Genomic DNA, 13,632 nt, shown 5'->3' on the forward strand with positions numbered 1-13,632 from the left:
TTGGAAACATTCTAAGTATTATAATCTACTCCTGAAAATAACTTTCCACTCAATAAAGCCTCACAGGTGGTCCAAAATCCCAAAGTATTTGGAATATTTTCCAACAACCTACCTGTTGTGTGCCTAACTTGTTTTTCTTTCATTGGCCAAGGTACAGATGGGAGGTATAACCTTCTAGAAGTGAATTACAGCTCATTAAAAATGATGGAGACTATGACCTCCTGTTTGTCATGCATAAGATGTGCAAAGCCAAGACTGGATCAGGCTCCATGAAGTTCTTAAGGAATAATTTTCTTGGTTTGGGAAAATTTTTAACAAGCTCCTCTCCACAGGGTTGACTGAGAACGTGGGCTTGTCAGTGACTGAACACAACTTCATACCCATCAGAAATAGATGAGCAGCCACTTTTACCAACAGGGCTTGTCCAAAGGACACTCTGGCAGTGCAGCCTTTTGTGCCTTGAAGTAACTATTGGGATTCAGCTTCATGATTGTATCTTTTCTCTTTCCTACCTTCAGGAAAGTTTCAGCATAAAAAGCAGTCCATTTTTGTTACAGATTCTATCATTAACGTGGAAGCCTAGGAAACATTATCTACCTGAAGTTCTCTATCAACTGCCTCAAGCCTTGATGATAGAATCAATGCCAAAACTCAAAAAATGCATTCCTAATTCCATTTATCTTTAAGGGGAGCAGGCTTTTGTCTAATTGAGAACTTGGAGTAAAATCTTCCTGTAGAAAAGAGAAACAGGCAATCCTATATGTTTCATATAAGTAACAGGTCACTCATTGAACGAATAATTGACATTAGTGAACTGGTTGAAGGCTAGTTAAATGTGTAGCTTATTTACTATTTGATTTTTAATTGTGTTTTTCTATTCTAGTTCTCAACTGAGTAAGTACTTTACATTGTTCCATCAAACAAAAGTATTGTTTTTGGACAATGGTGGTGTATGCCTTTAGTCCCAGCACTTGAGAGAGAGACACAGACTTATTTCTGAGGCTGAAGCCAGCCTGGTCTACAGAGCAAGGCCCAGGACAGCCAGGGATACACAGAGAAGAGAAGCCCCGTCTCAAATACAAACCAACAACAAAACAATAGTATCATAAAGGGAACAGACTTCCATTTTCTTTCTTTGGTGGCTGAGGCCACACTATTTTATAGCATTCATGGGGATCAGTAAAGATACTACAAACCCAGAACAACTGTGGAAATTGAAGCCTCAGCAGAACCTGGAAGATGACAGTTACTTGGTAAAATAATGCCTATAAAAGTAATAAATGAAATCTATATACTTCAAGTGTATTCTGAATCTCCTAGTGTTGGGAAGGGCACTCTTTTCTAATCTGCTGATCTCTGTGCTCAGGTGCCTGTAGCTGAAGCTGTATAGTACAATTGAAGGGACTTGACCAATTATCAGTGCTTAGCTGTATAACCTCCATGGGTCCCTGAAAACCCTGGGTCCTGCATTTCTATGAATCAACTGGACCAGATCATCCCCAGAGCCTTTGGGTCCTTTCTAACACCTGTGCTTCTGAGTTTCAAAGCAAAAGTCATGATGGCCTGTATAATAGTAGTTTTGTAAGCATTTTTATAGGTAGATTACTAGAGAGTTCACCATGTAATCAGTGACTCACTGCTTAAACCAAATAAACTGTTTTGTGTAAAGAATCAGTTGTCTCACTTTAGATCAATAGCAATGTTTCTTGCTACATCCTTTAAAAGGTGGCAGGAATTTTTGGTGCCAAACAGTTACCGTTTGAAAATATTCAATGTGCAATTCTAAAAGTCACAAACATATATGCTATAAAACAAAATTATTTTCATTTTTCCATTTAGCTCTCTTACTTGCTGTAACGTAATGTTTAGCCAGAAAACTCTTCTTGCTGGTTCACTCAGGCTGTTTTAAAATGCAGAAATTACAGAGCCATTTCCTTTCTGGGTGGAGTGCCTAGAAAGATATTGGATAGAAGAATGATTTATGTCAGGTGACAAGAGAACTCATCCTTAGACACTGGTAACTGTGGGTACTGTGGGGATGATGCTGTGTGCAATGAGGAGGAGAGCCCGAATATCTGACAGCAGTGGAAGCTTCTCCTCCAGCACACTTGGAGCTATGAAAAAAAAAGACTTCAATAAGCAAGCGGTTCAAAAAGAACATGATAGGAAACACTCTATGGAATTCATTTGAGTCTTTAAAATTTTTATTTCTCGTTATTCCCTGTGGAAACAACAAATTGTTCAACACACTTTTTTTTTTTTTTTGAATTGCTGACTGGCACAAAACACGGTGGACAGAGAAGTATAATTTGTTGGAAAGCAGATTGTGTCTGCAGGAGTTCACTAGATAGTTAAATAGCTTTTTCTAAACTTTCTGATCATTAATTCATCTCTTTTAGAAATATAAAACAGAGTATTGCTGTAGTAGGGACACATTCTGCTGTTGCCCCAAAGTGAGGGAACAGAGGTGTGCATCAAGAGCCATGGATGGCAAGAGAGTGGAGGAGCTGCTGGCCAAGGCAGAGCAAGAAGAGGCAGAGAAGCTGCAGCTCATCAAGGTGCACAAGGAGCTAGAGCTGGAATTCGACCTGGGCAACTTGCTGGCTTAGGACCACAATCCCCGGACAGTGCTGCGCCAGGCCGGACCCTCACTGGATGCTGAGCTGCGGGCCCTGGCACAGGACAACATGCAGCTTCTCATCAACCAGCTACTGGCAGCTGCAGACCATGGAGTGCATGGAGGAGGCGGTGGTAGTGTGCTTGCTAGAGCCTGCCATATGCCTGCCCTGCGAGAAGCTGCTGCCTGGCCACTGCCCGTCACTCGCTGGCCTTAAGGGCATCCCATCCATCCCCAAAAGAAGACCAACCTCGTGTGGGACGAGGTGAGTGGCCAGTGGCGGTGCCTTGGGGCTACAAGCGCGCACAGGATGACACTAAGGAATGGCTCATCAAGGTGCCTGGGAGCGCCAACCCCATGGAAGACCAGTTCACCAAGAGGATTCAGGCCAAGAAAGAACGCGTGGCCAAGAAAGAGATGAACCTTCTGTGGAACCTGACCCGCGAGCACAAGATGCAGATGCCCAACTCAGCTGGGCTGCACCCTAAGGGACACCAGAGTAAGGAGGAGCTTTGGTGGGAAGCTTCCAGGAGCGCCTCCCCAAGGAGAAAGCACCCAGACCCTCTGGCAAGAAGAGGAAGTTTCAGCCCCCCTTTGGGGACTTCCCAGCCAAGAAAAAGAACCAGTGGGAGCTACTTCAAATCATGAACAGTAATAAACCTCAGCTGGACGTGACAAGGGCCACCAACAAGCAGATGAGGGAAGAGGTCCAAGAGGAGCCTGCCAAGAGGAGGAAGATGAGCCAGAAAGGCAAGAGAAAAGGGGGCCAGCCAGGACCTTCCTGCAAGAGAAAGGGCAGCCTGCCTGCTGGGTCAGGGAGAGAAAAGGAAAGGAGGCCTGGGAGGCAAGAAGCATTCCAGGCCGCGTGAGTCAGGGGGCAAGAAGACAGGAGTGCCCCCCCAAGGTGGGAAGAGGAGGAAGTAGTGTTCTCCCCTCTGGACCTGTTCTGAAAAGCTAGGACTGTACTAGAGGTTAAGTTGTGCATGCTGCAGGCTGGCTCAGGAGGTGGCTGCTGTCCTCAGTGAGATTGACATTGAAGTGACACGTTTGCCTCCCCAAGAGAGTCAGTGCTGGACTACGAACTAATGGAGACGCTGACTGGAAGTTAGTGTATTTTGGAATGTGAGAATTATAGAAATGATATGGTCAGAACCAGGAGTAAGTTAAGGCCTGCCTTTTTTATCTTGACTTTGGATACTGGGTAAGAGTTGATCAGATTTCTGAGTTATAGTAGATTGGTTTCAACATTTTTGCATTATTTTTGTAACAAAGCTTATATATTTATCAAAGCAAAGGAGGATGGGGGAAAATTACGTCCACCTGTGATTTACAAGTATTGTAAAGGTATGCTTTAACCTGATGTTGCTTTTAACTTTTACTGTTGGTAGGGGTTGTATGTGAAGTCAGTAACCTGGTTACCAGTAAGGAGTGTGCTTGAGAAAAACAAAGTAGTTACAATGGTTATAAAAACACCCCTCCCTGGGCGGTGATAGCCCATGCCTTTAATCCCAGCACTGGGAGGCAGAGGCAGGCTGATTTCTGAGTTCGAGGCCAGCCTGGTCTACAGAGTGAGTTCCAGGACAGCCAGGGCTACACAGAGAAACCCTTTCTCAGAAAAAAAAACAAAAATAAATAAATAAATAAATAAATAAATAAATAAATAAATAAATAATAATAAATAAAAAGACCCCTTGTATTAGGAAAACTTTGCCACTAACTATTAATATTAAAAGTATAGTGGTTTTTGATGTTGGTTCAGGTTGTGCATTTGGCCAGTGAATTGCTTTAAGTGATATATTGGAACCACACTAAGTAATGGTAGTTAACCTTGTAATGGTAATTAACTCCAGAAAATGGTTGTCATTTTGTTTGTAACTGATGGCTTTTGTTTAATTGGCTTGAGTTTACCAAGTGCTGGCCTGGAATTCAGTATGGAGCCAAGGCTGAGGTTAGAGAGGAGCAGCCACACCCAGCAGAAGATTTCATGTTTATTTCTGTCCTGGATGTTTTTCCTCGTTTCATTGTTTTATTTTTAGTCTTAATAAACTTATCTTTGCAAAATTAAATTATATATATATATATATATATATATATATATATATATATATATATGCAAAGAGTAAGACTATACAATGAAATTCATACTTTCATTGATTGAAATCACCCTGCTATTCCTGCTGTTCTCATAAAACCACAACAACATAATGAAATTCATTTCTATACTAGGATTGACTATTATTCCAAATCCTTTTCATTTTACCTAATAAATCCCCTGCTGTTTCTCTGCAGAATTGCCACCTTTGATCATTGTCATAGTGATACTACCTGGCTGAAGGAAGTAGCCCAGGACAACACAAATAATTTGGAAAGGACTTACATGATGTTTTCACTCTTACACCTGAGAGGTTAGGTCACATTGTACCATAGATTCAGAAGGCAGAAGCCACAGATGACAGTGCCAAACACAGTCCTTCCTGAACTACTGGACACATTTAAATGGAGGTTTCACTGGATCTCAGTGAACTCTTGAGTTCTCACTGGAACTCAGAAAGGTAGATATTGGAGAAGTGATGGCTAATGGAACTACAGAGCAGCAATCCAATGTCCCTGTTGACCTTTGCTCAAGATGCCTACTATGTCTGGTTGTAATGGAGAAAGGGAGAAAGTGGGGTTTTATCTTCTGAAGAAGAGACATAAATTTTACAATTGGATATTCCCTTGGACCTGAACTCCTTCCTATATTGCCATGAACAAGGGAGTTTACATTGCAAAAATGGGATTGTGGAAACACATGTCTGAATATATTGAAACAATGTCTCCTCTCAAGGCATGTGCACAATAATTAGATATAATCCAACTTGCATACAATTAAAGGTGCAGGAGAACCATTGTTGCATTTGGGAACCAGGACACCCTGGGGAACTGGACTGTGGTACATGTATGGTGCCTAAGTGTAGATTTATCATGGAGAAGAATCTCCCTCAAGCAAGGACCCTAGAACTTTAGGTACTAACAAAGATGAGCTGCTCATGCCAAGGCCCTAACCAACTCTCCCGTCCAAAGTACTTGCCTTGTAATGAAGCAGAGAGAAATCTCTAGCTTTGAAGGGAAAGTTGCCAAGGTGTATCCCCTGAGTCAAAAGAGAGACTCCAGGAAAGGGCACCTCAGAAACTGGTCAATGCGGGGCAAGCTGGTCAGCAGGTAGGCCATGGCAGTTTCCAGTGACATCATCAGTAGTCACTTCCCTGGACAATCTCTTGTATCCAGGAGAACCCGAGAATCTTCTGTGATGTCACCAGTGTTGTGGTGACACCAACTGCCTGTGGGGTATTCCTTCAGAGCCTCTGGGTTCACAAGCAGTCATGTTGTCCATGCTGCTCAGGCTGTTTCGTCGGGACAGTACAATACAACCAGAGACCAGACCTAGGCAGAAGGCATTCTGTAAAGCAGGAAGAAGGAGATGGCACTGGGGAAGACACAGTGAGTCCTGGGCAGTGCATGGGGAAGCTTCCTGGAGTAGGGGACCTTGAGCAGGTCCTTACTGGAGAAGGGCTTAGCATCTGGAGCCTCAACATTTCTCAATGGCAGACCCAGAGTCCAGAATTTCTGATGATTACTTTCGCAGAGATCCAGGAATTGACAAGCCTTCAGTTGCTTTCTGAGAGATATGAATTTCCTGCTGAGTGGCAAAGGATGCCAGGAGAAAGTTCTCTGAGAATAACAAAGCCTTGCTCTCAGGATAGAGTGCTGAAGCATTTCATCCTCAATAGATTCCTGTAGGTTACATGAATATGTGATGCCAAGAACAGAGAGGGATAATCCCCTTGTCAAGTATCAAGGTCTCAGAGACTTTGGTCTGGAACACACATGATGTGGGCTGAATTACAGTCTGGGATAAGTGTAGTAGTGTGTGGTATCTTATCATGCATTTAAGAAGCAAGGATAGGTGTTGGCTTGTGGGAGATGTTTCGTGTTGGTGTTTATGGTCATTTTTTTTTTTTGTGCTAAGCAGTACAGACTACATCTTCAGATATAAACTGACAATGCCCTCAATTTCTTCATGACTGGGAAAGCTTAAGCACTTCAGGGTTAGTGGGACTGCAGTAGGGACTGAGCCGTATGTTTAGTGATGGTGGTTGGGAGCAGGGACATAGGTGTGGAGTCCAGCTTGAAGATAGCTTTCCTGCTCTTTCAGGAATTCACTGTGTCTCTAGAATTCCCTCTTCCTCAGGCTTCTCTGTGGGAGTAAGTATGGTTTCTCCTTTTCCTGTCATATTTTCCCTACAAGTTTCCTTGTGTTTCTCTACCTGAAGGGTCTGTTGGGAAAGAGTCCTCCCAAGCCTACACCATCAGTGAGCAGGAGCAGAGAGTGAAGAGGTTGGAGAAGCTCAAAAGGGACCTCGAAAGAATGAGTAATGAGAGAGACGAACTCCGGGGAATCCTGGCACATTATAATGTCAAGGATTTGAACAACAGGTAATCATTATGCCCAGTTCTCAGTTGACTATCTTGGGCGCTCTCTGTTTACCCTAGATTTCCACATATCACAGGAGGCTACAACTCCAGGCTGTCCTCATGTAAAAATGTATTTTGCTATTGGATATTCAACACAGAACTTGAAGTTCAGACAGGAGTGAGATGGGGTCACAAGCTCTTTGATTCCTCCAAAAGAAAACTATAGCCTGTGGCATGAATCATTCAGGAAATAGCAGTATTAGTGTGTGAGCTCTTATCATGCATTTTAAGATGCCTGGACTGGTATTGCTTTGTGGGAGATGCTAGCTGCTGTGTGTTTATGGTGAATCATTTTTGTACTTTTCTGGAGCTGCTTTGGGTTCGTTTCGTCCTGTCAACAACTGGGAGGACCTGGTTCTATATGCTGCCCCTCAGTGTGAGTGTATTTCTCACAAGTCATCACTGCTTTTCTCAAATTCTGTTCAGTTTACACTGAGATAATGTCACATCACTGTATGTACTTGACATTGTGATAGTGTATGTGTGTATGTGTGTGTGTATGTGTGTGTACGTATGTCTGTGTGTGTGTATTCTACTTAAGATCCAGGGAGTCTGTGTAGTGTGATGGGGCTGGAGACTTTACCTGACTGACTTTTTAGGTAATGATAGTGATGAGGCCATGGAGGGTCACTTGTAGCATCACAGCACATGATCTCTGTGTGCACCTCTGATGGGCATTAGAAAATCCGGATATAGGCAGTAAAACCTTTTCCCTGTAAATACTGAAGTGTGGAATTTATGTAGTGATAGAACCAAGGATTGAGAAAACCTTGTCTACAAGGTGAAAAAGTGTCATCACAGGATTAATTTGGACTCAGGACTGTGGCATAGGCTCCTGGAAAGTTCTTGGAGACTTAATCTATTCCTTCAAGACCCCTCATGGAGCCAAAGCAGGTCAGCTCCCATTTTTTAGTTCCCTAGCTCTACTGTGCCCAGATCAAGTGTAACAAGTTTAATAAGCACCAAGAGGACCCAGTACAAAGGCATTAGGTTGTGGTATATATGGGCTGAGGTAGTTCACGATTCAACTTGAATTGATGTAATCCTTGAATCCTTAGTTCAGGGATTATTTGCTCCTTGGGCCACACCCTTCCACAGGTTCAACTTTGAGACGATCATGCTGGAGATGCATCATGACCAGGTGACTCGCGATCTCAAAAACATTCCGAAGCAGATCAGTGAGGCCTTGTATAAGTGCCAGGAGTTGACTAAAAATAATCAACTTTACAGGTGAGTGACTAACACTGTTGTTTCCCCAGCACTAGGCACAGAATGTGTCTGCCCATCATTGTCTTTAAAACAAAGTGAGGACTCTGGTTCTATACTGTTTGCCTCTCAACAGGAAGCTTCCTCCCTCAAAGAAAGGCTCTAGGATTGTGATCTTTTAAAATCATTTTGATCAAGTGTGATGAGTCTGTGAGCCCCTCCAATCATTTTCCTTCCCAAGTCAGTATCCTCTAAATAGAAAAGGTGTGCACCTTGATGGAGACATCAATCAACCTTGAGTCTCTGGGGCACTGAAAACACATTTACAGATCTGGTTTGCATGAGACACATAGAATGATGTGTACCTGTTGTATCTTCTCTCTTCTCCTAGAGAACCTTTGCCCTGTCTCTACCTAGAGGTGGTTCTCTAATACCAAAGCCATATATGCAATCATGGGTCCCATGTCCTCTTCTGGGAGATACATGAGTCCCTGTTGGTGTCAGGGATTTCAGAAGTACCTTCAGTCTTTTGGAATGTTGCTTTCTTCTGGATTTGACCTTCCTATATGTGAGGTCCTATGGCTACTCTGGTCTGTAGTCTGGGGCTGTCTGGGAATCAGGGCCCATGATGAGAAGAAATGGTACTTGGAGAAGTGGGAGGAAGATGGATGGTGCCTGGGAATAATCACCATTTCTTCTTTGTGGTTCAGCATCAGGAACTGTCACCTCCTGACAGAATCTCTTCATATGAAGAGTGAAGTAAAAATGCTCTGGAATGAAAACAGGCAGCTGCTTAAGGAGCAGATTATACTGGAAGTGTGTTCTAAGGAAACAAGGAGGCTATGTGTGGAGGCCAGCATGAAGATTTATGACAAATTTTCCAAGCATATCCAACAGGTAAGATGCATGGAGGATGCTTAGGAGCAGGTTGCCCTCATGTCTAACCATAAGCAATGTCAAGCCCAGATAACCATCCTCCACCTTGTCCAGGCACTCTCCTAATTCTTATCCAGTTGTTCTGTGATCATTTACAAGACTTTCTGTGGAGTTAGGCTCTCTCAAAAACTGGATGATTGGCAAGCACACACTCCTGATCAACTACAAGCAGAAGTTCATTAAGACAGATGGGGTGAACACACATTACACACCTACATGCCATTGTACTAGAGGGGTTTTATGTGGCTCCCTCCTTTGCAGTAGCACAGAACATTGAGTGATGAAGTCAGGGCCTGTAGCTAGTTTGCTTTGGACCCATGGCTCCAGCTGCATATGTAGGGGATGATGGCCTTTTCAGACGTAGGTGGGAGAGAAGGTCCTTGGTCCCATGAAGGCTAGATGCCCCAGTGTGGGAGAATTCAAGTGCATGTAGGTGTATGGCTGGCTCAGTGGTGGTACATCCTCATTGAAGTAGGAGGAGGGGGATGGGATAGGGGGTATCTGGGTGGGGAAGATGAAGAAAGGGGATAACATCTGAAATGTAATAAAATATCTAACAAAAATTATTTAAGAAAAAAAGGTGGGGGGAGAGGTCTTGTGTCTTTTCTCTTCCTCAAGCCTGCATTGCATGACGGTCTCCTAACTGAGCCTAGACCTTGGTTCATACTGACAGAGCCTGACAGATAGCTCATCCATCAGTCCTGGTTTCTGTCATTGTTGCTAGAGTTCTTTCCTGTAGCTTGTATTCAGCAGCTGACTGGATGAACAGCGATGTTTGAAAGACTTCTCTCAGGCTGAGGGTTGGGGTGAGAGATGTGAGGCTTCAAGAAAAAGATTTCTCAAACTCTCTCAACCTAGTCTGCAGAAGTTACTAATTTTTTTTAGTCCACACGGGATGGATTACAGAGTCCTGGGTCTCACATGAAACATCAGATATTCACAGTATACATTCAGTGGTTCTTCTTGCATTTTGGTCTCCTTACTGTTTCCTGCTAACTTATGATTTCTGGTATGTGTGTGGGGGTAGGGGGGAGTCATATGCATGTCTGTGACAATATGTATATAGATGTGCCTGTTGAGAGGCCAGTTAATTACATGTGGTTTTGATCAGTCTGTTTTGGTTAAGCTTTCTGACCAGCATCTTTGAATCTTCTGTCACCTCCCAGGCAGAGCTCCTCGAATTGCTTTGTCTCAAGTAACTGCTACAAGGTTACATAACTCACAGAGAGGAAGAACATGTTTATATGTTTCATTGTTTTGAGTTTTCTTGTTGCTGTTGTAAGAAAACAATTTCTTAACTTAGAAGAAGCTAATGCTGTCTGCTCCACGTGTCAGATACACAATTGGCCCACTGTGCTTTCTTATGATCTTTCTTGTCATTCAGTTGAAATCAGCAGGGAAAGAAGGAGAGCGTTTGTTTGCCAGGATGGGTCTTACCCAAGACACCTAGGCTCCACATAACCCACTGTTGAGTTATTCAACCCTTTATCAAACAAACAGAACCCATGTTGCCAACACTTAAAAGTCAATAATTTCACATTTAGCCCAGCCCACCCTTCTGAAATCTTACCATATGACTTCAGTTTCTACTTCCCAGTCCTTCCTTCATTCATTACAATTTCCTAGCCTGGGGTTTGGAGGCCCACCCATGTGAGGAACAACCACAAAGCAGACATGTAACTCCTGTAACCACAGCAGGATATGGGGCACAAAGGGGTGCTCAGCAACAGCTGGCTGCACACATGAGACAAAAGGTGGCCCCAAAGTGGTCCTTTTCAAAGGAAACTTATGGACCTGAACACCAGCCTCTTGTTCTAAGATGGGAGTGTGGGGCTCACCACAGTGTCAGTGTCAGTTCACTTTGCATCAAGGAAACATGAAACAGAGCAGCAGCTCATCATGCTGCTACACCTAGCTCATTAGAACAAAAGGAGACAAATAGTGGTTTAAAGTCAGATTGTCAATCATTGGTAGTGGGAAATATATTTATCACTATTGAAACTGGTTATAGAGGGAAATCTATTTCCCATATTGAAATCATTTATAAGAAAAAAAAGCACTTTAGTACATGGAGGTGAGTAGGAGGCTGCTGTGTCAAATCCATGGGCCTGAGAGTCAACAAAGCTGCTTAAGGGTCTGTGTCCACCTCTCTGCTCTTGGTGGATAGTGACTGCCTGCTGGAAGGTCAGGTGGCTCATTGCATCTTCTCAGCATCCTAGTTTGTTTTCCTCATTACCTCCTGCCTACCATTTTTTCCAACTTTGCCTAAGCTTGACTCAGTTATCTTTGGCCTTGGAGTTTGTCCTGGGTATAACTCTGTGAAACACTGAGTTGCTTGGTGTTGCATCTGCAGCAAGAAGAAGGCCCATACCTCTGATGAGATGCTAGAACAGGGCTGCCTCAGACAGCCCCTTAGGCTCCTGGTAGTCCAGAGCACTCACCCTGTGTTCTGTCTGTAGCACTCTGTAAAGGCTGTCATTCAAAAGTGATTTGGTTTGAGTTAAAATCATCCTCAAGGAGGGCTGGAAGAAAAGAGGAACTTCAGACATGGCTGATGATATAAAATGGGGCAGCCCTGTGAGAAGCCATGTCCAACTCTTCAGAAACTGTACAGTTTCTGTACTCCCCATTGACACAGCCACTCCAGAACAAGAAGTAGGTGTCCACAGAGAAATTAGGGCAAATCATGGTTGTAGTGGTACTCCACAGAGCTGCCCTGAAGTAGAAACTATCCAGATGTTCTTCAGTCAAGGAGTGAACAAGTATACTGTAGTCCAGCCCTTCCATGAACTATTGCCTAGGGTGATCATACATACCACCTTTTGGTCTTGAAGTAGTCAGATGTATTTTCCACAAAATATCCCTGACAGAATCTCCTTAACTGAAAAAAGGTCTCACTTTGCATCCTGGTTACAGAGATTTCCTAGTTGTCTGGGCTCATAGCTTTGGTTACAAAGCCACACAGGCTGTGGAAAATGGAGGGCCTATTGGAAGATGCTGCTAACTTTAGAGTCCCTGAGAAACAGGGAGCCAGAGGCAGGAACTAGCTTGTCCACCCTGATCCCATGTGCCTTTGCTGGGAACCAAGCCTACTGTGCACAGCCTTGGGAACTTCCTAAGCAGGCTTGCATACCAGGGCAAAACTCCATATTTCTATCCTTTGTTTATTAGGGAAAAGCATTTATTTTATTGAGCTGTCTATAGGCTATGACTACCATGTTCATGTCCCATTCAAGGTTTTTTTTTTCTTTTTTTTCTTTCTTTTTTTTAAATTAATCAGATTATGTTTGTGAGTACACTGTCTCTCTCATCAGACACACCAGAAGAGGGCATCTGATTTTACTAAGATGGTTTGTAGGCTACCTTGCGGTTTTGGGGAATTGACCTGAGGACTTGCAGAAGACAAATCAGTGCTCCTAACCGCTGAGATATGTCTCCAGGATTTTTCAATTCAAGTGTTTATTTCTTATGGCTTTATAGTGTCCTGGATGATCTCTTATATTAACATGAACAGGGAAAGTCAAAATGTTCCTGCAACTGTATGTATGAACATGTGCTTGTGTGTTCAGGAATGTGTGTGTCTGTCTTTGGGTGTGATTGTGTGTGTGTCTATGTATGTGTTAGTTTGTGTGTGTGTGTGTGTGTGTGTGTGTGTGTGTCCATTGCTGGGCTCAAACAATGCAGGATCATTTTGCTCTCTCTGAGATATGAGGTACTAGGATGGGATAGCAGGAGCCAAGAAGACTTCCTATACCTGTATAACTGTATTTTTGGGTCTCAGGCCTTCCACATGATTCTCTCCCTCAGTCACCTAGGAGCAGCTCAGAATATTGTTCTGATCTAGTTTAAAAGAAATCCTGTCCATGATCATTCTTGTGATCCACAGAGTTTGTGTCGATTGTGGACTCTTTCTTCCCTTCTGAGCTCTCTGGTATGACCTGAGCCTATTGTCCCTTAAGTCACCCCACAAATAATACCACAGGAACTATTAATATAGCAGGGGTATCCTTTTTCCTTCATGAATATTTGTTTTAAAGTTCAAGGCTTTCCCTTGGGAAGATTTGCATGCAGCACACTCTTGCTGATTATAGTATGTCTTCAGTGAGCATGGATTTCCTGTGAGATGGTTTCTCTGGGGATTCACAGATGGAGGGGTTCACAAGTAGAACCAGGCAGGTTCCTGCACTCCAGATATAATAAGAGCCTTCACTTCAATGGTGGCTAGGTTCCCTAGAAGGCCTCTGTATAGTGTTTGATTCAGACATTGCTACACAGTTATTTTTCAGTATAATATATATGGACCATTGGAGAAATGTGGTGTTTTATTTTAACTCTAGCACAGTGTGTAGTTCACTGTT

At 43.2% G+C, this 13,632-nt stretch overlaps 1 protein-coding gene and 1 pseudogene across 1 annotated transcript; both read left to right on the plus strand.

Moving 5' to 3' along the window:
• Positions 1 to 2,483: 2,483 nt before the first annotated feature.
• Positions 2,484 to 3,541, plus strand: LOC117702422 (ribosome biogenesis regulatory protein homolog; annotated as a pseudogene).
• A 161-nt stretch (positions 3,542 to 3,702) lies between these two features.
• On the plus strand, positions 3,703 to 11,651 carry LOC117702425 (disks large homolog 5-like). Its single transcript, XM_076706476.1, has 6 exons — positions 3,703 to 3,721; positions 5,957 to 6,097; positions 6,931 to 7,093; positions 8,231 to 8,362; positions 9,049 to 9,235; positions 11,628 to 11,651. The coding sequence occupies exons 1-6, from the start codon at positions 3,703 to 3,705 to the stop codon at positions 11,649 to 11,651; spliced, it is 666 nt and encodes a 221-aa protein (XP_076562591.1).
• Positions 11,652 to 13,632: the final 1,981 nt, after the last annotated feature.

This window comes from Arvicanthis niloticus, unplaced genomic scaffold, assembly GCF_011762505.2.
Source record: "Arvicanthis niloticus isolate mArvNil1 unplaced genomic scaffold, mArvNil1.pat.X pat_scaffold_78_arrow_ctg1, whole genome shotgun sequence".
Lineage (NCBI taxonomy): Eukaryota > Metazoa > Chordata > Mammalia > Rodentia > Muridae > Arvicanthis > Arvicanthis niloticus.